We start from the raw sequence: 25,350 nt of genomic DNA, 5'->3' as shown, positions 1-25,350 counted from the left end.
GAAGGCATGTCAGATGTTTTACGATTTTATAATTTCTGTGTTTTTCCTCAGGGAGTCCTCAGGGAGAAGGGCGGTATATAAATATTAAATTAAATTAAATTAAATTAGATTCAGCAGCCCATAGGATACAGTGAGGTAAGAACTGTTCCACTACTTCCAGCCTAGTTTGAGCACAGAACCATCAACATGTCATTAGCAGGTTAAAAACATACCAATATATTGCTTTGTTTTGAAGCTCTGAACCAAATAATTTCTCTTTATATCATTGGACATTTTTCTCCTAGAAGATAGAGTGGACAGTCCTATCATGATCATTGCATAAAATCAGATCGGACTCTGAATGTTTTTGCTTCTGTACAGGTTTGAAAAGACCCTCTGTTTGACAAGACTCTTTGTGACATTGTTTTGACTAGCACTGAAAACTGGATGCACGTCTAATGTTGTATGATGTTCTTGTGTTTTCTGTACAGTATTTCTCCCCAGCTGATTTTTTTTTGAAGCAACTCACTCATTATCAATCCCAGAATCTATAGCATCTTTAATACAGGATTGCACAATTGATTGCACAGTTTGGTTGAAATCAAATTTCCATAATGCTCGTCAAAACGGTGAGTTGATGCAAGGTGGTAGGAGCTATCAATATAAACCACATTAGTTTATCTCAGGGATTCCCGCAATTATACACCACCCATTTCTCCTCAACTCTCTCTCTCTCCCCCGTGAGCTATTTTTAGACTGAGATCTAACAATTTAGCTCACAAACGTGGGGATAGCATTACTGAACTATGAAGGATGATAGCTATTAGCTGTAAATATTATTATTGCTATGGTTTAAAACAGAACAAAACAAACTTGTACTCACTAGTTAAGATAGAGTGGGATGGGATGGGATGAGATACGATATAGTCACAACAGTCAAGATATAATGATGGTTCCTGAGTACTAGTTTGGTGACTAAGGCTTAATTTAGTTGTAGGCAGTTGCTGCTGATGCTACCCTGCTAGCTGATGCCATTGGAATAAGCAACAATAAGGAGCTGTTGAGAATGCTCTATAGCAGACATGTCAAACACAAGGCCCGGGGGCCAGATCCGGCCCGCGAAGTGGTTTCTTGCGGCCCGTGAAGCCATCCTGGAAACAGGGAGGGAACGGCCCCCACTGCCTTGGCCCTGGCCCAGAGACCCTCCTTCTGCCAGAGACCCTCAGATCTGTCCCACTCCTGCCCGGGCCCCCATAGGCACCCTTGATACGATGTAGAGCTGGCCACACCCACCCAGTAGGCCATATGCACTCTAGCCATGCCCACCCAGTAGGCCACGCCCACACTGGCCATACCCACCCGGCCCCTTGAGGGCAACCGCAATGCTGATGCGGCCCTCAATGAAATTGAGTTTGACACCCCTGCTCTATAGTATTTCAGCCTTCCCAAACCTACTGCTCTGCTGATGTATTGAACTTCAGCTCCTACCATATCGCCAATAATTCCTACCAACCAAATACGTTGCAGATAAATAGCTCTTTGTATTCTATACTCCATCATCATCGCTGGGGTTCAACTATTATATTGAATGACACCACAGATCTCTCTGTGAACAAAAAAATGCCATCACCTGCCATAAAGCAAGGTAAGCGGGCTACATGAGTCTCTGTCACTTGGCTGAATGTCTCTTCTGCAACCTCAAAGTGGTATTATCTACTACGATTTTTCGGTGTGGGGGGGAAAAAACCCAACGTGGAAGCCCTGCCAAAGGTAGTCTTCAACCCACACAAGTTACAGATAAGGAAAATAATGTCTGGATCCCTATAACATTTCTGAACGAGGCAAGGTAATTGTATAATAAAAAAAAAATCTTAACCGGAAGCACTAGGGCAGGGGTAGGCAACCCCGGCTCTTTTATGACTCATGGACTTCAACTCCCAGAATTCCTGAGTCAACTATGCTGGCTCAGGAATTCTGGGAGTTGAAGTCCATGAGTCATAAAAGAGCCAAGGTTGCCTACCCCTGCACTAGGGTGTATCAGGAAATACCTTGGCAGAATTGATTCTGCCCATCCAAACAAGCTGTCGAGAGAGAGTCTGTTGCAGGTCTTTTCTCCTCCCAAGGTACACAAGAGTATGAATCAGGTGACAGGCCTTCTGAGGGATGGCCCCTATTTTATGGAATATTTTCCTCCTGGAGGTCCAAATGACCCCGGCCCAGCTTAAACAAGCAAAAACAATTCTAATCCGTGTTATGTTCAGCCCTTAGATTATTCCTGTAGTTTTATGGGTTTCTGTGATCTTTTGTTTTCAGATGGCTTACTATAATTGTTTTATTATTGGGTTTTATTATTCCTCTTGACCTTGTTATACCTGCTCAGAATCCACTGGAATTGATGCCGCTTATAAAAATAAGTAAATAAAGTGAAACTGAGAGAACCACCAAGATAGAAATACGTCTGTGGAGGTGAGGTCTTAGGGGTTAACTGCCCAGTGAAGGGATGGGGATAAAACCAGTAGGGCCCTTGTGCTTCAAAAGAGGCCTCTCTGGAATATTTGTCACTGTAGCATTTTGAAGCAGCTATTTAATCAGAACTGTTCAACAGACTCTAATTCTCTTTCTGCTCTAGGGGATTTATCCGCCTGCTCTGGGATTGGGCAAGTTGAGGAAAAACTGCCAAGTCGGAAAGAAGCAAGGACAATGGGATATGCTGGCCTCAGCATTTGACCAGGGCCAGCATGTTTGAAGGACACAGGAGAGGAGAATCAGCATATGCATGCTCAATCACAGTCTCGTATTTTATTGCACGTCAGGTCCAGGGGTGGGTGCGAGCGCACTGGCTTAGGCCTCTTGTCAAACTCCATCCATGTGGCAAAGAGAAACACGCTGCTTTTCCTGAAATTTTGCTCATGAGGGTTCTCAGGCTTTCAGAATCTATTCTGGCATTTACTAGAATTCTGGTTCTGCTAAGTAGAATTTTGGAAGAAAAAAGTTCACATAATATTCGGAAGGGGAGAATTTGGAACCTAGAAACTGGTCCTGAATACTGAGTATCAGCAATCTAATTTAGGAGTAAAGGAGTAATATTGTGGCTGGTTGTCAACCAATCGGACATTAGAAATTCTTGACAATCTACTTCTGATTGCCCATACATATACCAGTACACAGTATAGTACCATATGGTGTTCTAATACAAACGAGAGACAAATGTGGGGAAAAGCTTTTGTTCCAAGATCATCCAATGAAATAACAAGTAGAGTTTGGAACAGAAGGCAGGAGGCCTTGTTTCCAATCTATCTTGCAGATTATTATATCTGCCCTTGGAACAGAAACCGGAGCAACCATTTCTTCTTAGTTCTTTTAGATCTGTCTCACTAGATCAGCAAACGTTTTGGGCCAAGGGCCCATCTGGAATTTCTAGAACATGTCATGAGCACCCCCATAAAACCTGTGCCATCACAGGAATGATCAAAGACAAAATACTCAACTACTGGACAGTCGGACTCTTGCTGGGCCTCCCCAAATCAGGAGACCCTGCCACCATACCTTTTCTGGCAGGCAGATATACTTCCAAAGCACTGGGCTCTTAACCTGCAACCATTTTTAGTTTCTAAGAATGCTTCTGAGATCTTGCCGGGGTTTACATTAGCTTTCCATTTACATGTGTTTTAAATTAGGTGTATCTAAAATCAGTCAGGTGGATATGGAGACTGATGGTGGCAAGAAGGAGTCACCAAGTATAATGAAGCTGATGACCATCGGGTATGTTATGTATGCAGGCACCTGCATAGCAACAGCCACCAGGGGGCGTTGGCCTGGACAGTTTCGGCGGGAAACCTAGGACCAACCCCATTGGCTGTTAGCTTACCTGGCCAGGTATATAAGGAGGCCAGGTAGCCCTCATTCCCCAGTTCACTTCCCCTTCCAATAAAGAGCTGAACTCACACACCGGCTGGCGTCTCTCTTGCGTCGGACCCACTACACAATAGGGTACTAGGTCTCATCTAAAAACTATGAGAATCTAGGAATCCTGACTTTTATCCTTCCTTGAATGTGATTCTATTGTTGTTGTAAACTCCGAACAGAATCAGAATTCTGGTAGGGTCACGACGGCAGCACTGTGCTTTAAGAGCACCAATCTCAAAAAGCACCTAATGCCAGTACAAATATAAATACATATGAAGCTGCTTAAGATGGAAGGAAGCCGGAAGCTAAAACAGAGGCTTTACAAAAAGACAAAGAGACGGGGAATTGCTGTAGCTTCCTACTCAGTGCCATGTTCGTCCTTGTCAGGTGATTTAGCCTGAGCAGCAGCTGAGAGTGAAGACCGAGATATGCTGGCAGCCTCCACAATCTCAATGTCACGACAGGTCAGGCAGGCAACAAGCTTTTCCCGTGAAGCACTGTCAGCAAAGAAGAATTCATAAGATACTCCAGCCAGAACAGCACCCAGAATAGGACCGAGCCAATACACCTGGAAAGTGGGAATGAGAGGTTGTGTGAGAGCCGTGATGTAGTTTCTGAAGCAGTATATATCAGCCCTTGGAAGGGTGGGAGAGATCACATAACAGATTGGCAAGAATGTGGTTGTAAAGTATCCTAGCAAGGCTCAAGCAACATGCTGGTAAGGCTAAGGGAAGACTATTTGAGAGAGAAAAAGAAGCAGGAAAACCCATATTGGAGGGGAAAAAATACCTAATGCTGGCTGAAATTAGTAAAGATGGGAGTTTAAGGTCAACCTAAATACTATTTTAAAAGTTCTGCGTACTTTGTAGTCAATATCTTGGCCACAGAAAATTCAACATAGCAGCAGATAAATATTAAAATGTTCCAAGTTACAGATTTAAATGCTGAATATAATCTTCCATTCAAGGTTGTCCTTGAAAATTGGAACTTCCAGAAAGTTATTTGACAGGAAGCAAGAGTTTTTTTCTTGGGTAGGCAATCCAGAGACAGCTACCAAAATTGCCCCCCTTCCTCCAGGGCATCCAAGAAATGGAAAATCTCAAGCTATTCCTCTCCATAGGAATAAGCTATTCCTCCCAGTAACTACTCACCCAGTGATGTTCCCAGAATCCTGTGATGACAGCTGGACCCAAAGATCGGGCTGGATTCATACTGCCTCCAGAGAAGGTACCCTAGGAAATATAAGTTTGAGACAAGCTGCAATGGCGTTTCAATTCCTCCCTTGGCAGATTGTTCTATGAAAGGTTTTCCTGTTTATTATTTTCAGAAAAGGGTTCTTCCTTCTAGCTGTTGCTGGTGCATTGGCTGAGCTTCAGGACTATTTACTGTCCCTGAAATTCTTGGCTGGAACCAGTTTGGGGTAGTAGTGAAGGTGCTAGCCTAGGCCAACTCACCTCATAGGGTTGGTGTGGAAAAAATAGGAAGCAAGAATATTTGGTATGTTCTCCGCCTTGTTATATTCAAGAAAGGTGGAATAAAATAACAAAAAACAAAACCAATATTCCAGAAAGGCTCCACAGAGTCTCCAGTAAAGAGGATGAGCTTACCAGAGAGAGAGAGAAGAACCATTCCCAGACTACAAGGAGGCCAAAGCGAGAGCTACAGTGTTTCTTGATCTACTCTATCTTCTAGGACTGACACTATATCACACATTGTAATTTTTAATAGGAGGAAGGAACTTATTAAATATGTAGGTAGTAATCGTATTAACTTAACAGCGTTTTTCAATTAACCTGTAATTAAATTTAAAGAAGTTTAGGTTTTGTCCTAGGGAAACGCATTACTTTGCTTATGCCAATTATAATTTTTTTTTTTTTTTTTTTTTTTGCCACGCCTCCTGGAAGATGGCCGCTCGCAGCTGATCGCGGAGATCAAAGGATGCGAGTTTGGCATGGAGCCCTGCAGGGGGCTGCTGTTCCCTAGCCCGGATGGGCGACAGGACCCTCCGAGGCTTTGGTGGAGCCCGTAATGAGCGCCAGTAGTAACAACGGGGCGGTATTGGAAAGGGATGGCGAAGCGGCAAGGAGGCAAGGCTCCCGGACTCGAAGGGGCCAAGCGGAACGGCTCGATCAGGCTGACGGCCGAATTACAACGGCCGAAAGCAACCGGCGGCACGCTGCCGATGGGATCTTGCGGCGGTCCCCAAATCAGCTGTTAAGCGGCCAGCTTGGATGCGAGTAACCGGCGGCACCCCGCGGCAGCCTGTAAAGCGGCCGGTGATGGGCGGGCTGCAACGCGCAGTTTCCAGCCTTTTCTGGCTCGTTCAGACCGGCAGAGAGCATATACTAGCCGGCAGCTGCCGGTGGGATCTTGCGGCGGCCTCCAAATCAGCTGTTAAGCGGCCTGCTTGGATGCGCGGCATGCGGAAGCCTGCAACGGACATACAACGACCTGATCGATCTCCCTTCGATAGACAAACGGTCCGGCCCTGCAGCCACCTGCGGAGGAGCTGTAACGACCTGGGGCTGCCTACAAAGGTAGCCTGGACGGCGAGGCTCCAGAATTGGTGGCTGCTGCCCCCCATCTGCCCATCTATAAGATCTTCGCGCTCCCCACCCACGACAGAGGTCTGTGGGATGATGGCCACCGTCTGTAGGCTAGAGCGCCATTTAAAACCCTCCTATATCTGGTCTGGAGGGCGGAATTCACCAGGGACCACCTGAAGCTTTATTTGGAGGTGGGATGTGCCGAAAGGCCCCCGAGATAGCAGTTATCCTCTCGGGATCATAACTTTAAGTCCAGATAATCCCTCCTTCATTTTTTCACCGGAGACTGACTACAGCCCCTCGGTCGCGATGACATCTTAGGCATGGAGATAGATGAACTACCACCGCTCATCACCGGAGCTACGAAGTTATCCACCAACAGACTATGCTAGCATTCACCGGACTCTCTCTCCTCCTGCGACCTACCCGGAGCTGGATGGTGACCCCCTGAGATCCTGATCACTGTGAGAGGGTGACCATGTTCTCAGGAGCCACTACTTCAGCTCTGTGGTCTTGATATGCAGTTGTTCCTACCAGCTCGTCCTTTACTCCTATTTCCACCTCTGATGGCTTACACCAGAAGTGAGCTACTTGCCCTGAGAGCTTCCCCACTCTCTCAGAGATGGCCATCAGACCTACGCCGCCGTTTCCTTAATGACGGGTCCTGGGACCCCGAGAGGTGGCATGGCGCCAAGAAGAGGCTCTTGGGTTTTCTTTTAAAATTTTTTGAAGGGTTAGGGAGGGGGGAGGGTCAGGCCCAGCAAATCGAGGGGAAGATCCCACCGGACCTGTCTCAGCCTAAGTTGGCCAATGGTCGCGGCAATATGAGGGCCATGGAGAGTCTTGTAAACCAGGGGGATGGGACAGGGATACCGATCCCCACAGTAATTGGGAATGGCAGCAGATGGAGGAGCAGAGGGTCATATCGTATTCTGAGATCACGCCCACGCTATCTTCTTGCTGTGGCGCGCTCTGACCCTCTGGCTCCCGCTTGCTGCCCTGGGGAAGAGGGAGGTCTGACTCCTGAGCTCAGGCTGATCTATTTTAATGCCAGGTCTGTTGTGAATAAAGCTCCCCTCATCCATGACTTGATCGAGGAGGAAGGCGCAGACCTGGCATGCATCACGGAAACCTGGCTGGGCCCAGAGGGAGGGGTCCCTCTGACTGATTTATCCCCCCCAGGTTTCCGTGTGCTACATCAACCTCGAGCTCAGGGTAGGGGAGGTGGCGTGGCGATCGTTATCAGAGAGACCCTCCATCCGCGGGAGGCCACTGCCCCTCAGATAGACGGATGTGAATCCCTCCTCTTAAGGTGGGGTCCTGGTGGTCAGTTGGGCCTACTTCTGGTATACCTCTCTCCAAGCTGCACAGCAACGGTTCTACCCAAGCTACCTGACGCCATCTCAGGATTGGCGGTCGAATTTCCAAAGCTTATGGTACTGGGAGATTTTAATCTACCTTCCCTGGGCAGTGCATCAGAAGTGGCCCGAGAGTTCATGGCCTCCATGACGGCCATGGACCTTACTCAAATTACTCAGGACCCAACTCACGAGGGAGGAAACATGCCGGATCTAATTTTTGTCTCTGGGCAGTGGCTAAATGGGCTGGGTGGGGTTACTCCAACATCACAACCCCTGTCATGGACAGACCACTACCTCCTGCGGTTGGGCCTCCGTCACGTCACCCCCCGATGTCAGGAAGCGGAACCGACCAGGTGGTTCCGCCCCAGGCGCCTGATGGACCCAGATAAATTCCAGATGGCGCTTGGACCGATTCCCACCTCCCTCTCCCACAACCCGGCCGAGTCCTTAGTTAATGCCTGGCAACAGGCTGCTTCGGAGGCGCTCGACCGCGTTGTCCCTTTGCGGCCTCTGACCCGGCGCAAGTCCCGACTCGCTCCTTGGTTCTCCAAGGACCTGCGGGAGATGAAGCGCCAGAGAAGGGGCCTAGAGAGCATTTGGAGAGCCAGTCGGTCCGAGTCTGACCGAACACAGTTAAGATCCTTTTCTAGATCCTATCTTGTGGCAATGAGGGTGGCAAAGCGCGCCTACTTCACCACCCTCATTGCGTCCGCAGATAATCGCCCGGCCGCCCTATTTAGAGTGGTCCGCTCCCTTTTAAGTCAAGAGACGGGAGAGGACCCCCTACATGGACGGGCTGAGGAATTTAGTAAATATCTGGTGGACAAAATTGCTCAGATTCGGGCTGGTCTGGACTCTGACTGGGCAGTATCTAACGAGAGGAAAACGATGAAGTTGGCCAAGTACATTTGGGAAGAGTTCGATCCTGTGACTCCGGATGAAGTGGACAAGATCATGGGGAAACTAAGTGCCGCCACATGTTTGTTGGACCCGTGTCCCTCCTGGCTAGTCTATGCTTCTCGGGAGGTTACACGAGGCTGGCTCCTAGCAGTTATCAATGCCTCACTGAGTGAAGGGTACTTCCCTGCTGCCTTGAAAGAGGCGGTGGTAAGGCCCCTCCTCAAGAAACCGGCACTGGACCCAGCTGTTTTAAACAACTTCCGTCCTGTCTCCAACCTTCGCTTCCTTGCGAAGGTCGTTGAGAGCGTGGTGGCACGACAGCTCCCTTTGAACCTGGAGGAAGCTGAATATCTAGATCCGTACCAATCGGGTTTCAGACCGGGGCACAGCACGGAGACGGCATTGGTCGCGCTGGTGAATGATCTCTGGCGGGCCCGAGATAGAGGTTATTCTTCTGTCCTGGTCCTATTAGATCTATCAGCGGCTTTTGATACCATCGACCATGGTATCTTACTGCGTCGTCTTGAGGGGCTGGGAGTGGGAGGCACCGTTCTGCGTTGGTTCTCCTCCTACCTCTCGGACCGTTCGCAGACGGTGTTGGCAGGAGGGCAGAGGTCAAGCCCTAGGCCTCTTAATTGTGGAGTGCCTCAGGGTTCGGTGCTCTCGCCCCTCCTGTTCAACATCTATATGAAGCCGCTGGGAGAGATCATCCGTAGCTTCGGGGTGAAATATCATCAATATGCTGATGATACCCAGCTATTCATCTCCACCCCGAACCAACCCAGTGATGCCCTCGATGTGATGTCCCGTTGTCTGGAAGCGGTACAGATTTGGATGGGAGAAAACAGGCTTCGACTCAACCCGGCCAAGACTGAGTGGCTGTACATACCGTCATCTCGTTTAGTCCAAGAGGTTCCATCTCTGACTATAGGAGGAGAGATGTTACCTCCCATTGATAAAGCACGCAATCTGGGCGTCCTCCTAGATTCACGACTCAGTTTTGAAGATCACATGGGAACCGTGGCTAGGGGGGCATTTGCCCAGATTCGTCTTATATACCAATTACGCCCCTTTTTGGACCGAGATGCCCTACGTACAGTCACCCACGCACTCGTTACCTCCCGTATTGATTACTGTAATGCTCTCTACATGGGGCTGCCCTTAAAGACCACCCGGAGGCTTCAGCTGGTGCAGAATGCAGCTGCGCGGGTTGTGATGGGAGCTTCCCGATACTCCCATATTACACCCCTCCTGCGGGAGCTGCATTGGCTACCAGTTGCCCTCCGGGTGAGATTTAAGGTGCTGGTACTTACCTTTAAAGCCCTACATGGCTTAGGTCCGGGATACTTGCAGGACCATCTGCTGCCGGGAACAAATTCCCATCGTCCAGTACGCTCACACAGAGAAGGCCTCCTCAGGGTACCGTCAGCTAGGCAATGTCGGCTGGCGACCCCCAGGGGGAGGGCCTTCTCTGTGGGAGCACCAACCCTATGGAATCAGCTCCCCCCTGAGCTTCGGATAGCCCAAAACCTCCAATCCTTTCGCCGCGGCCTCAAAACACACCTGTTCCACCAAGCTGACCTAGACTGACAGGCATCTTAATTAATTTATATTTAGTATTTTTAATTCATTTTTAAATTCTCTAATTTTTTATTGCACTGATGTTCTCAATTTCATTTATCTTGATTTATGCACTTATTATATGTTTTATTGTGAGCCGCCCTGAGTCCTTCAGGAGATAGGGCGGGATATAAATCCCATCAATAAATAAATAAATAAATAAATAATTGGAAACCTCACCCCAGGACCAGGCGTGGCATACAAGCTCCAAAAAAACTGCACAATCGTGATGTAATATCTATACACAGAGAGAGATATAAAACCCTCAGATTTGATCTATTGTATGCAGTTATTTTTTTTCTCAATGTGTGATAAGTCAGTCTTTTGAAATTCTGAAGCATTTTTAAGGTATTGATGTCAGGCTCTGTCCAAGAACAACACAGAGCAATCCAGCCACAGTTCAGTATATAGAATCTTGCCAGAGTAACCCTTATTACTCTTACCCTGATGGAGATACCCTAGGACCATGGTGGTGAACCTATGGCACACGTGCCACAGGTGGCACTCAGAGCCCTCTCGTTGGGCACAGTCCTAGGCCTTCAGCTGGGTTTTATAAAACCTTTTTGATTTAGGCCTCTGCCGCCGTGTGCAAAAAAAAAAGGTTCAATCAATCAACTTCAAATTCTTGCGGGGGAAAAAAAGAAATTGCAAAGTTGGAATTGATTGATTGAACTTTTTAGTCCCACCCAGTCTGCCATTACCACCGCAGCCGCACCCACCCAATGGGCCACACCCACCCAATGGGCCACGCCAGCCCAATGGGCCACACCCACCCAGCACCTGACAATACGTAAGTGGGTTTTGGGTTGCAGTCTGGGCACCCGGTCTCTAAAAAGTTCGCCATCACTGCCCTAGGAGATTCCAGGGAGTGGCTGTCCTGTCTCTCTTCCTCTGTCTCCTATCCAGCTCTGTGCTGTGCTGCCTCTTGTCTTGCCCCAATCCTTCTTCCTCCTTCCTGAGAAGCTGCCACTTCACTGTAACTCATCATACCAGTTGCCCCCTTGCAGGGACCCTTCCTCACCATTCATTATTTATTTCAGTTTTGGGTGAGGCGGTTAGCTCCAATACCTTCCTTCTGCTTTTTCCTACCATAACAATTCTGTCCAGTAGGTTGAGTGAAGAGACTGAGAGAGAGAAAGAGACTTGCTTAAAGTGACCCTAGGAGCTTCATGGCCAAAGTGGACCAGAATTGGAATTTTCCTGGTTCTAGCCTGTAATGGTCTGTGGGAATGACCTTGGGAGACAGGACAGACTGGATAACTATCATGTAACAGATTTTAAAAAAAATAAAGGAAAGGGGGTTACTTGCAAGACTCTTTTAATGTAACCTTACAATAAAGACAGAGCTAGTACTTCTGCTTACACTTCTTGTCTGGACTATCTCACCAGGCTAACATAGCCTAACACTGTGGGAGATGAACATTTTTTTTTATTACAGCTAAAGGCCAGCCACTTAAGACAGCTTCCTAAAATATCCAGATAATAAAGCAGCACGCAGTATAACACATAGGAATGTAAAAAGCAATAGGAAATTATATGCTACAGTTGCTGAGATAGATTACCGTTTTGCCGCTGACTGTTCTTTATCCGTGGCTGCGCAAAGCTGCTACGCAAACGTTTACAACCATAGAAGTAGCAGGAGGCTGCCTGTCCCTGGGTAGTTTAATGGGCAAAATAGGTTTACTGTTTAGATCTCTATAAAATTTATAGTATAGCAAGACGTGCTCAACTGGTTTGACCAGCCATGAAGGGCAGATGTGCTCCTGGTAGGGGTTCCTATTAAAGCTGCCTTCCAGCTGTGCAGATGAAAGTAAGTTAAATTAAGCTTGAGAAAAAGCTCGGTGATAGGCATTTTCAAGGTGGCAAGATACTTGGTCGGCTGCAGGTTCAGATTCAGAATACTAAAACTCTCAACAACCTAACACCAACAGAAGTAAGTCTGACTCATTTTGTCACTTGCCTTCCAGGACTTTCTGTTTAAGAATCATTCTAGTTTTGTTACTGTCCCTGGGCAGCAAAAAAAAACAAAAAACACAACTGTGGATAAAAGCTGTAATTGCACTTTTTACAATAGGATCCACTTACAGAGGGTGAGCTCCACTGAACAAAAATGCTTTAGACCACGATTAAAGATCACCAGCCGAACACAAGTATCTAACTTAATTAACCTTAATTAAAATCAGCCTTAATTAAAATTTGGTACTTGGAACATATTTGGGGGAACTGAAGCTCTGGTGTCAGGAAATTGGGTGCACTTTGGAGCACTTGTTTGTCTGGGCTCTTACCGCAGCTAGAGCTCCTGCTATCACAGAGAAACCAATAGCCAAGATCCCAGCAGGCCCCCCTCGTTCATGCCTCCGGTGATCTTCTACAGCAAAAATGGTGAGAGCCAGCTGGAAAGTGGAAAACATCTCCATCCCCAGAGCCTGTCCTGCATTCCCCTCAGTGTTGACCTAAAATGAAGGCGGGAAAGAAGGAAGGGTTCAAAGTGAGAGCAGAGATCTTCTGCAAATCATCCAAGGGCTGGACATATTAGCTAGCGTAAGTTTCTACTGTCCCATAAAATATTGTGCAGTCCAAATATTAACTGTTGAAACAATGCACAGGCTACTTGTTGGATGCAAGACGACCTGAGGTATACATCCTAGAAGGAAGCAGTGGCAAGCTATTTTCATATCGTTGCTAAGAAATCTATCACGTCAGCAGAAATCAGGGACAGTTTACTTGTATGATTTCAAAACAGTTAATCTGTAATATTTTTAGACAGCTTATATTAAAGTGACCGTGTGATTTTAAACATTTATTGTTTTTGTTTATTTTTGTTATTAAAAGAATAAAAATACTTTAAATGACAATCAAAACTTGATATGACAAAGATTTAATTAAACATACAAATATGCTTGTTCCTCGTTTTGTCACTATAACAGGACAGCTAACTATTTATTCTTTGCAATGCTTGCAAATACCCGATGCCCATCTTATATTAAGACTAAAACCTAACCTTTATAAATTGCACATATTCATAGGAAATAAGGTATACTGGGCAAGGCAGAGGGAGTATTTCTGTCAGACTTTTGCCCAGCAAGTTAGACTGGAGCCAATGAAAGGTAAAAAGATAAAGGAGCCCCTACAGGGTTGAGTTATATAAATAAAGACTGGATAAAAATCTAAAGTTAAAAAAATACATTTCCACCCTTTGCAACAGCCAATTACCCTGCACTTTGATGCAATAGGAGAAGCACAAGAAGGCAATGGGTTGTCGAAAGTTTATACTATGACCATCCCAGCAGGTGGGAATGAGGTTAGGAAGCAGCAGAGAGTAGAAGAATTTATAAATGTTATGTGTAGCTAGCAAAATCAGACTTCCCAAGCTTTGGAGTTAGATTTGCTACAAATCAAAGAACATCTGGTAGCTGGTGGGTAGCGGTTCAAAGTAGTGGATTTGAACCTGTGAACCACAACTTCAAGTCCATCCTCAGTTGTAAAGATATGCTGAATGATTGGGATCAGTTACTCTCTTACATCACCCTATTTTATAAGGTTGTAGTTGAGGGAATAGAGGAAAAAGAGAGAGCACTGTAAAGAAATAAATCTAATAAACAACTGACAAGAGTAGCATGCTTTGACTCAAGGAAGGAAGGTGACTTCTTCCGCTTCGTTTTCCTTTAGCCAGTGATAGCAATATTGAACCAGGTTACTTAGTAGAGAACCACCACTGTGGGCTCCTGGCATAGAGCACTGGAACACGTAATAGGTTTCATTTTTGATTCTTCATATTAGCAGGCAATATTAATTTTCAATTAGGGACGCGGTGGCTCAGTGGGTTAGGACGCTGAGCTTGTCGATCAGAAGGTCGGCAGTTTGGCGGGTCAAATCCCGAGTGCCGCGTAACAGAGTGAGCTCCTGTTACTCGTCCCAGCTTCTGCCAACCTAGCAGTTCGAAAGCACGTAAAAATGCAAGTAGAAAAATAGGGACCACTACGGTGGGAAGGTAACAGTGTTCCGTGCGCCTTTGGCGTCTAGTCATACTGGCCACATGACCACGGAGACGTCCTCGGACAAGCGCTGGCTCTTCGGCTTTGAAACGGAGATGAGCACCGGCCCCTAGAGTTGGAAACGACTAGCACTCATGTGCGGGGGAACCTTTACCTTTACCTTTATTAATTTTCATCTCCAGGGATGTCTTACAGCAGGGGTCCCAACCCCCGGGCCATAGCCCATTGGGAACCAGGCCACGCAAGTGGAGGGTGGGTGCGCAAAGCTCCATTTCCGCAAGTAGTGTGAATGTGTGCAAAACCATACCCTATTCTCCCCACCACTGTCACTGCCACCACTGCCCATCCGCAGAGCCAGAAAGGTTGGGGACCGCTGTCTTACAGAAAGGGAGATCATCAGGAAGAGAAAGAAAGAGATGTGGCCAGCTTACCTTTGTGACCAACTGCCCAATGGCTGAGCTGGGCAACATGAGATAAAAAAAGCCCGATGCTAAGATGGCACCCAGACACTGGGCTAGAATATAGCTTGAGGCATGCAGAGCATCCAGTTTACGAGTGCACAGGAAAGCCATCGTGAGGGCAGGGTTGACTTGGGCACCACTGATCTTACCAAAGCAGTGTGCCAAACTGATAGCTACCAGTCCTGCAGCAAGGGCTGGCTGGAGCGAAGTAGGCAGCACATCTTTAGGACCCGTAGGGGATGAGGCACCCAGCACTATCCAGACAAAGATAAGGGTGCCTGTGGTTTCTGCCAATAGGCTACACCAGAACTGACGGCGCTGCAGTTCCTGGAGAGGAAGAAACAAAGAAGAAAAAAGATACAGATTGACAAAAAAGATATATAAATAACCTATTTCAGCCAGAAATACAGTGAGATACCTTGCTACCAATCAGAATACCTATGGCCAAACAGATTTGAAGAGTTTTTTTAAAGGAAAGATTGTGATTTCTGTCTCATAAGCGGATTAGGTCCAGCCAAGTAGGTGCACTCTGGATCCTGTCCATTACAGAAAGACATCCCGGCAGGACCTCAGGGGATGCATCTATTCTGCATAATTTCTGCAGCTCTCTTCAGAGATTCATGAGGTTCCCACCCTTACGTCATATGGGATATCTCTAAGGACCTGATTATTCTCCCAGACTTTGAAGACAGGATGAATATGGACTTTCTTTTTGTTTTCTTCTGTTTCAATGATCTGGACTGTTTTTGTTTTGCTTTGGTATCGTGCTGTTCTGGTTGGTTGTATTTTTTATATATTGGTTTTATAGTTGCAAGCTCTCCAGAGGTGTTTGGGAGTTGGGCAGACGGCTAAATAAATGAATAAGTAAAACCCCAATATAACAGAGTAACAATCCAATGATCATTAGAAGGGATCTTGGAGATCTTCTAGTTCAACCTCCTGCTCAAGCATCAAGCATCATATCTAACATCAACAGAGGGGGTTTATATTATTATCTATCAATGGCATCTGCTCTCAATTGTCATCATTCCAATCTTTCAAAGGGAGCATTCTCTACAGAAACTCTGAGGGCAAATCAGAACATCCTCTTTTCTGTTCTAATTCTGTATATCACAAGCAAACCTTCTAAAAACCAACATTTCCCTAGCTTTGTGGCCAGAATCCAAGGATCATCCTTTTGAAGAAGTCAGTGGTATTACAGAAAGCTGCAAAATCTTTAAAATGGTCAGATGCAACACCAAAGAGTAGAACCTCCAGAAGTAGTCTTCTCCAACATGGTCTCTTCCAAATATGTTGGAACTACTACTCCCAGAATTCCAACCAGTAGGGAAAATATCTAAGCTAGCTGGGAACTGAGGCACTAGATTGGGAAGATCTACTGTGAATCAGTGGCAGTTGGCCTAGGGCAGTGGTTTAGGAACTTGTGTCATTTCTGTTTCAGATGCAGTCTTTACTAGCTGTGTTCCTAAAATCTAGCCATTGGTCCTACACTATCAAATTAATACAGGGTTCTGCTTCATGCAATTTCTAATATGCTACCTTCCTTCAGTTGTTCCTACTCTCTGGTAGCAGATTTTTTTTTATGGATCAGGGAAATCTTTTTTTATTCTCCAACCAGATCTACAGTATGGGCCTCTCTGACAGAGTTGGCACAGGTGGCATCCAGGCTTTTTCTTAAAACAATCTTCTTCAACTTGCATCCCACCTAATGTTTTGAGCTACAGCTCCCATCAATCTTGACCAATATGACCAATTGTCATCATCAATGGCTGGTCTTAGCCCAACTCACCTCACAGGATTGTTGTTGTGGGGAAAATAGGAGGAGGCAGGTGTGTTGGATATGTTTGCTGCCTTCTCTTGTTTGTAAAAATAATAAAGGCGGGATATCAATAAATAAAATAATAAAAAATAATGTAGTCTAAAATATCTTGGGGGCAATAAGTTGAAGCTCTTTTTCTGAACAATGAAGAGAGATTCAATTTTCAATTTAACTAACTTTCAGTTCTAGAGACAGGAGAAGAATCTTCCAGCCCATTGGTTTGCCAATGATAGTCCAGAATCTAGCCAATCTATAATATAACCCACCGTAGGTCAAACTGGTATTATGGAAAGAAGACAGAATTAGATTGTATAATTAAAGAATCCTTGTTTTCTTAAAAAAAGTCACCCTAGAGAACAAATTCCATACTTAATCTTGGAAAACATACCGGTATCTGCTATTATTTATTTTAATATCTTTGAAATTGTCTCACCACATTAAAAAAAAATAGCAAAATGAAAATACACTTTTAGTCCCTGAAATAGCTAGTATAGAAATATTCTGATTAATAAAACTGAAACATCCATTTTAAAAACGTTTGACAACTTTTTAAGAATTCACTAGTTGAACTTGAATTTTCACAGAAAATGAGTTTTTTCACCTTATTTAAAAGAGAAAAATGTCTACATTAATTCTAAATAATGGAAAAGATTGTGCTTGAGGGAAGATGGGAAAAATACTGTACAGGAAAGAGGATAGAATCTTCTAGGAAGAAAAGAACTGACGCTAGAAAGAATTCAGAAAAAGACAGTAAGTAGATTTACGAAGAAATACATTTTTATAGAGAAAGCCAGATGGGCCAAAAGTGAAAAGAGGTTTGTCCAATTTATTTGCTGAGAAATATTCAATCTGTCTATGTGGTTACTAGGAATCAAGGTACTCTTGATGAAGTCTTCATCATCACAGTATCTCAACATTTAAAGAGGGATCGCCTTACCTCCCTGATGCCCATGGTGTCCTCCTTCCAAGTCTGATCTGAGCAAAAGAAAGTGCATTGCTGCTGTCATCTAGTGGTTGACCAAACGCGGTCCTCTTCCCACATTACCTGCATTCTCATCCTTTCGTGTAATCAGCTAAAATCTAAAAGGTGAAGCAAAAAAGAAAAAGTTTTCAAGCAGCAATCCAGTGATCAGAAAGACTTCATTCTGGAGTTTCTGAGATAGCTCAAGATATTCAAACAACCTTTATTTTTTCAGCAATCAGTATCAACTTACTCTACGTCTTTGATGCAGCTCCACCGATCAATAACCTATAATTACCCTCATCTCTTCCCCTTCCAGCTTCTGGAGTAAAAGTGAGAAATCACTTGGGAAAAAAATATTAGAAATAATTTTAAAAAATAAATAAAAAGCAAACTACCTGAATGTGTGAGTAAGGAGTTTCTGGCACATCTCAATAGTAAGAATGTCAAGGCAACTGGCTCTTTGAACTTAATCAGGGAGTCATCTGAAGGGGGTTGTCACAGTTACCAGTGTTCCAGCATGGGATTTATTTTTGTATGATCAAAGGAGGCTGCAATCATATTTAAATGAATTTACATGGAAAATGAGTGTTTTCACTTTATTTAAAAGAGGAAAAATCCTGCATTAATCAATTAAATAGGCAGCAGGCCTTCCAGCGGTGTTAGCAAAAGAAACATGTCTAACCAAAAATGCACAGTAGGAATTGTTTGTTTGTTTGCATTCAAGTTTAAATACACCCTATTTTCATCCCCAAAAAGTGCAGAAAAAGAAAGTCAATCTGGGAATAGTGAAGCAGCCTCAGCGGACAGACCTAAAATTGCAATATACTGCCTTGAAATAGTCCAGAACATCTACCTTCCATATGCATTCATATAGTATCCACTTTCCCCCTGATCTTTTGTGGAAATTGACCACATAATGCTTTTTCTTGGCAGCATTCTGTTCTTATTTTTATTATATAATTTCAATATTCATGTTTTGTTTCCTGCACATTCAAGAAGTTCCAATTGTTAACTTGCATCAGTGCTTGTTCTTGGCTGTCTTTTATGTAATCAGCCAATGCACGCCTTTCTTCTTTGACAAGTTTCTTTGACTTGAAGTACACCTCTGCCTCCATTTCTGGTGAAATCTATCAATATTGCTATGGGGATGAAGGAAGAGGAGGCTTGGGTGTGAGCTGTAGGTGGCAACCAATAGTGTTCTATATTTCTGTTTTTCTGAGCTGTCCTTTAATAGGTCCTCCTTGGGAATTGATCTGACTATTGATTGATCCCACTAGGTGGGTAGTTCGTCCTGAATATGGATTTAATCCCATTAATTGAGCATCTCTGTCTAGTGGGTCAGAACAAACATGATTGTTATATAGGGCCTAGCTATAGATGATAGATTTCATTGTATGTTAATCCCATGCTACTCAAATCATTCTGTACATCTGATGAAGCTAACTGAAACTTATGTCTTGAAAAATTGGTTAATCTTCAAAGACACTACCAGACTTTTCTGATTCCTGTCTGAATCTATTTGGTATTCCTTTAGTTTCTATATCATTTCTTGGGCTCCTGTCCCCTTCAAATAATCAGTTTCTCAGAAATTGGACTAATAGTAAGTTATTGTACTGCTTTCTTTTAAAAATAAATAGCTCTTCTTCAATGGACTAGTGCAGGGGTAGGCAACCTCGGCTCTTTTATGACTCATGGACTTCAACTCCCAGAATTCCTGAGCCAGCTGGCTCAGGAATTCTGGGAGTTGAAGTCCATGAGTCATAAAAGAGCCGAGGTTGCCTACCCCTGGACTAGTGCAAAGTTAATGTCGTTTTAAAATCTCCTATTGTTGATGGTTGTCACATGAATGGCAGTTCTCATATGTTTTCATATATAATTTCCCCCTTATTATATCACAAATCATAAGATACAACACTGAGTGTTGTATCTTATGATTTATGATGATTGTATTTATGATTATGATCATAATTTATCACTTGCTTTATCTTTATCTTTATTAGACTTATATACCGCCCTTCTCCCGTAGGACTCAGGGCGGTTCACAAGGTTTTTAAAATAACAATACAACAATTACAAAAATTAAGAACAGTTAAAATGATTACATTTAGACCTTGAATAAATATAAAACCCCAATTAAAATCCAATTAAAACCCCAATTAATACTCTCAGTCCCGGCCAGAAAGCTCAAAGAGCCAAGTCTTCAGGTCCCGGCGGAATGAGCGAAGGTCAGGGGCAGTCCTAAGCTCTACAGGCAGCTGGTTCCAAAGGGCCGGCACACCCACAGAGAAGGCCCTCCCCCTGGGTGTTATCCGCCGGCAATCTTTTACCGGCGGTACCCTGAGAAGACCCTCCCTGTGGAAGCGCACAGGACGAAGGGAGCTTGATGCCAGCAGGTGTTCCCTCAGATATCCCAGACCCAAGCCATTTAGGGCTTTATAGGTCATCACCAGCACCTTGAATATACTTGCTAGTATATACTGGTAGTCCTCGACTTACAACAGCTTGCTTAGTGACCGTTCAAAGTTACAATGGCACTGAAAAAAGTTACTTTTAACTATTTTTTACATTTATGATCGTTGCAGCATCCCCATGGTCATGTGATTTACATTGGGATGCTTGAAAACTCATTTATGATAGTTTCCATGTCCAAGGGTCATGTAATCATCTTTTGCAACCTTCTGACAAGTCAATGAGGAAACCAGATTCACTTAACAACTTTTACCAATTTAATAACTGCAGTGATTCACTTAACAAATGTGGCAAGAAAAGTCATAAAATGGGGCAAGATCCACTTAACAAATTTATCACGTAGCAACATAAATTTTGGGCTCAATTGTGGTTGTAAGTTGAGGACTACAGTACCTGTACACTGAGAACTTATGCACCAGAGACAAATTCCTTGTGTGTCCAATCACACTTGGGCAATAAAGAATTCTCTATTCTATTCTATTCTATTCTATTCTATTCTATTCTATTCTATTCTTATCCCAGGCCATTCTTTTTTCCATAGATCTATTACAAAGTGAAGTTGGAATTATGCATCTGTCCACAGAATATAAGATCATCTTATATTTTATCCTATTATCACTAACATATTTTTATGTTGAATTCTGTTGTAAACTCAAGATATATTTTTGTTCCTATGGGCATTTGTCTTTTATTTGCAAGCCAACCTTCCAAAATTATTTTTTCAGCCACTTGAAATTGCACATCATGATCTTCAGCCTCTTTAATGTGTAGCTTTATAGTTTTCATTGCGAATATGGTACCATGTTGGTTGAATCAATGTCCTAATCTTTTCCAGCATTAGATAGGAAGGTACAACTCAGTGCATCTTCCAGCATAAGGGCTTCTCCTGGACAGTATCAGTTCTCAGTTTATTTCTTTAAGTGCCATAAAAAACAGAATAGAAATGCAAGTTAAGATAGGCAAGAAAATGGTAAGTGAGCACTGTCAAACTAACGTCCACGCCAGAGAGCGCAAGCCTGAAGAACGACGACGTGGCACGGTTGACTGCAAGAAAATCTTTACTACGAGGAGATCCAAGCAAAAGCAAAGTCAGCGTTGGGAGTCACTCACCCCCAACGCGTCTTTTAAACGTTGCCAGTAATTGGGCAACAGCCCCACCCGTTAGCCCCACCCTTTCCCCCGCGCAGACCAGCATCCGCCTGAGCTGCGTAAAAACCCCACCCCCCTACCCCGTCGTCCCACGCCCTGCTTCTCCCCCTGACGCCGAGGTCCATACAGCATGGAGGAAGGTGTAAGTCCAGCATCCCCCTCCCGTACTCCAAAGTCCCCATTGTGCTCCCCTCCACCATCTCAGTATCCCGTGCCACACCCGCAGCCCCCTGGCAGCCCCCGTCGTCCAAGCGCAGCTGTAGAGCGCCCTGCGCTGCCGCCGATATGCGAGCAGCTGAAACGTCCGGGTGTAGCGGCTGGGGCTCCGTGAGTCTTGCGCGGCTGCCGATGGTCGTTTCCAGCCGCTTCACAGCTGTGAAGCGCGACTGCTGGTGGCCGCTTCTGGCCGCCGCACAGCTGATCGGGCAGGCGCGGCTCCTGCGCGACTGCCGGGGCCCGCTTCTAGCCGCCACACAGCTGATCGGGCAGGTGCGGCTCCTGTGCGAGTGGCGGTGGCCGCTTCTGGCCGCCGCACAGCTGATCGGGCAGGCGCGGCTCCTGTGCGAGTGGCGGTGGCCGCTTCTGGCCGCCGCACAGCTGATCGGCCAGGCGCGGCTCCTGCGCGGCCGCCCGCGGTCGTTTTCGGCCGCCTCACAGCTGCTGGGTGTGGGCGTGGCTGAACCTCCTCCCGGCCCACGCGGATACTGCTTTTGGTGCTCCCCTGCGTCCCGTTGTGATGTCGAGCCCGAGGGGCTTGACACAGTCCAGCCTAGACGAGTTCAAATCACCAGGACCAGATGAATTACACCCCAAAGTTCTCAAGCAACTGGCAGACGTGATCTCAGAACCACTGAACTAAATTTTTCAAGGTCCTGGAGCACTGGGGAACTACCAGAGGACTGGAAGAGAGCTGATGTACTTCCCATCTTCAAAAAAGGGAAAAAAATAGATCCAGGAAACTACAGACCTATCAGCCTGACCTCAATACCTGGGAAGATTCTGGAAAAGATAATCAAACAACAAATCAGCAAACACCTTGATGCGAACAAAGGTATCACTAAAAGCCAACATGGGTTTGTCAAAAACAGATCATGCCAGACAAATCTTATTGCATTCTTTGACCAAGTGACAAAACTAGTGGACCAGAGGAATGCTGTAGATATAATTTACTTGGACTTCAGTAAGGCATTTAATAAAGTAGATCACAACCTACTACTTGATAAGATAGAAAAATGTGGGTTAGATAGCATCACCACCAGATGGATTCGTAGCTGGCTGACAGGCCGTACTCAGCGTGTGGTCCTCAATGGAACTGCATCTACATGGAAGGAAGTGTGTAGTGGGGTGCCCCAGGGCTCTGTTCTGGGCCCAGTGCTCTTCAACATCTTCATCAACCATTTGGATGAGGGGATAGATGGGGAACTCATCAAATTTGTAGACAACACCAAGCTGGCAGGAATAGCCAATACTCCAGAAGATAGGCTTAAGATACAGGAGGATCTGGACAGACTCGAACACTGGGCACTATCTAACAAAATGAAATTCAATTGTGAAAAAAGTAAGGTTCTACATTTAGGCAGGAAAAATCAAATGCACAGGTATAGTATAGGTGGTACCTTGCTCAATAGTAGCAACTGTGAGAGAGATCTCGGAGTCCTAGTGGACAATCACTTAAATATGAGCCAGCAGTGTGCTGCAGCTGCCAAAAAAGCCAACACAGTGCTAGGCTGCATTAACAGAGGGATAGAATCAAGATCAAGTGAAGTACTAATACCACTTTACAATGCCTTGGTAAGGCCACACCTGGAATACTGCATCCAGTTTTGGTCACCACGATGTAAAAAAGATGTCGAGACTCTAGAAAGAGTACAGAGAAGAGCAACAAAGATGATTGGGGGACTGGAGGCATATAGGGAACGGTTGCTGGAATTGGGTATGTGTAGTTTAATGAAGAGAAAGACGAGGGGTGACATGATAGCAGTGTTCCAATATCTCAGGGGCTGCCACAAAGAAGAGGGAGTCAAGCTATTCTCCAAAGCACCTGAAGGCAGGACAAGAAGCAACGGATGGAAACTAGTCAAGGAGAGAAGCAACCTAGAACTAAGGAGAAACTTCCTGACAGTTAGAACAATTAACCAGTGGAACAACCTGCCTCCAGAAGTGGTGAATGCTCCAACACTGGAGGTTTTTAAGAAGAGACTGGCCAGCCACTTGTCTGAAATGCTATAGGGTTTTCTGCCTGAGCAGGGGGTTGGACTAGATGACCTCCAAGGTCCCTTCCAACTACTTCTTCTTCTTCTTCTTCTTCTTCTTGTTATTATTATTATTATTATTATTATTATTATTATTATTATTATATTATTATTATTATTATATTATTATTATTATTATATTATATTATATTATATTATTATTATTATTATTATTATTATTATTATTATTGTGTGTGACATCATACCCTGCATTTCAGTGTGGTAAAGAGGGACAGCTGTCATCATTATATCTAGTAATGTGACCTGAAAGCACTATTACTACTAACCATAAGTATACTAGTGAGAATGCTCTGTTCCAGACAACTTTTTCCATTTCTTCGCATTCTTGTTCTGTTGCTGACTAGCCTCTGTTTGCCTGTTCACTGCATTGCTTCTGGTAAAGAACAGGATATGCATTAGAACGTAGGAAGTATTTTAGAACAGGGACATTAGAGGCCTAAACTCTCTGCTGTAGGTCTGATTGTTCCCACTGTATACAGTCTGTTTTGTCAGCTGGTTATACTTTTGGAGCTCTTCTTTGATTGCCAAATGGAAACAGAAATTTGGCAAGAAATTATGCATTCAATAAAGCACAATTCAGTACCTCAATTATATTGGTAGCATATTCTAAATTGCTTCAAATTGATTTTATCGGTATGTGCAGTACTTATTTATCACAGGAGTTTTTATACTATGTTAATAATCAAGACTAAGCAATTCATAACAGCAACATAAAAAGCATTGGAACAAAAATCATGCAAGTCATAATATTTAATAATTATTAAAAGTTCTTTTTGTTGTTGCATGCTGCCCAGAGTCCTAAAGCATTTAAGTGGCTTATTATAAATACTGTAAATAAGTACAGGCAGCCTCTGAGTTACAAATGAGATCCATCCATCAAGTCTATCTTTAAGTCAGATTTGATGGTAAGTGGAAACAGTTATTTGCATTAGTCAAATGTTCGTCAATATATATTTTACCATTTTATGCACATAAAACACTTAAGAAACATTTTTGGAATCTTTTAATAACTAATTCTTGATAAAAAAAAACCAGAAACCCCTTCTGGAGCAGCCGTTTCTGTAGGAATCAATCTTCTGAATAATAGGAGAGGCTCCTCTGAATATGAATAGTTCTTACTTTTGACGGAGTATGTCAAACTTTGTCTAGCAGGTTGCTATAAGATGGGGAAAAGAGTCAAACTTTGGTAACCACAACCATGCAATCATACACCTTTTTATGTGGATATTAAAAAAGAGTGGGATCATCTTACCTTCTTTAAAACCCTCCTGTTTCCCAGTGCAGCGGGAAGAGGGAATGGCCTTGAAGGCAGGAGGAAGAGCTGCTATTAAGGCAATAGTCAGATAAGAGTGGATTGAGACTGGGCCAAAAATACACATCTCAGACAAGCACCCTCCCAGGTTCACATCAAGATAGAGGGAGGGAGGGAGAAGCACAGACTTGCAACATGCTGTTACAGTACAATTAAAAATACAGTAGTCCCGACCTGCATGATATTTGTTTCTTAATCTGATATACCTTGTTAGGCTGACATCTGGAGACCTCCCTGCTTCTCCCCACCCCTCAAAAGAAAAAAAAAGAGTGCGGCTGCTTCTGTTTTAATTGAAGGAGGAAGGGAAAGTACCCCAATATCCAAAGTGCACTATTAGGCCTGTCCCCAGAGGAAACCTGTACTTGAGGGCAGCTCAGATTAGACAGCAGCAGGATCGTTTACCTCAACAGCTACTGGAATCTGAGAGGCTCCAGCCTTTGCTCTGTCGTGTGTTTGCTGTCATGTCAGCATCTGACTCAGCAAAAGCAAGGTCTGGTGCTGACCTCTGGCTGACCTAGGTTCCCCCATCTCTCTGTTTGTCCCCTTTCTGTGGCTGATCTTTGCTGACTTACTACAAACAGCTAGAACAATCCTGT

At 44.6% G+C, this 25,350-nt stretch overlaps 1 protein-coding gene across 1 annotated transcript; it reads right to left on the bottom strand.

Moving 5' to 3' along the window:
• Positions 1 to 2,776: 2,776 nt before the first annotated feature.
• Positions 2,777 to 24,821, bottom strand: LOC308662839 (uncharacterized protein; the record flags this gene model as incomplete). The annotated part of the gene is made up of 6 exons (XM_081318983.1): positions 2,777 to 4,453; positions 5,037 to 5,117; positions 12,598 to 12,765; positions 14,739 to 15,095; positions 21,250 to 21,890; positions 24,695 to 24,821. The coding sequence occupies 6 exons, from the start codon at positions 24,819 to 24,821 to the stop codon at positions 4,244 to 4,246; spliced, it is 1,584 nt and encodes a 527-aa protein (XP_081175109.1). The 3' UTR covers positions 2,777 to 4,243.
• Between the last annotated feature and the right edge of the window lie 529 nt (positions 24,822 to 25,350).

This window comes from Vipera berus (genome assembly GCF_964194415.1).
Source record: "Vipera berus genome assembly, chromosome: 2".
In the NCBI taxonomy this organism is placed as follows: domain Eukaryota; kingdom Metazoa; phylum Chordata; class Lepidosauria; order Squamata; family Viperidae; genus Vipera; species Vipera berus.
This window is presented reverse-complemented; position numbering and strand designations above follow the sequence as displayed.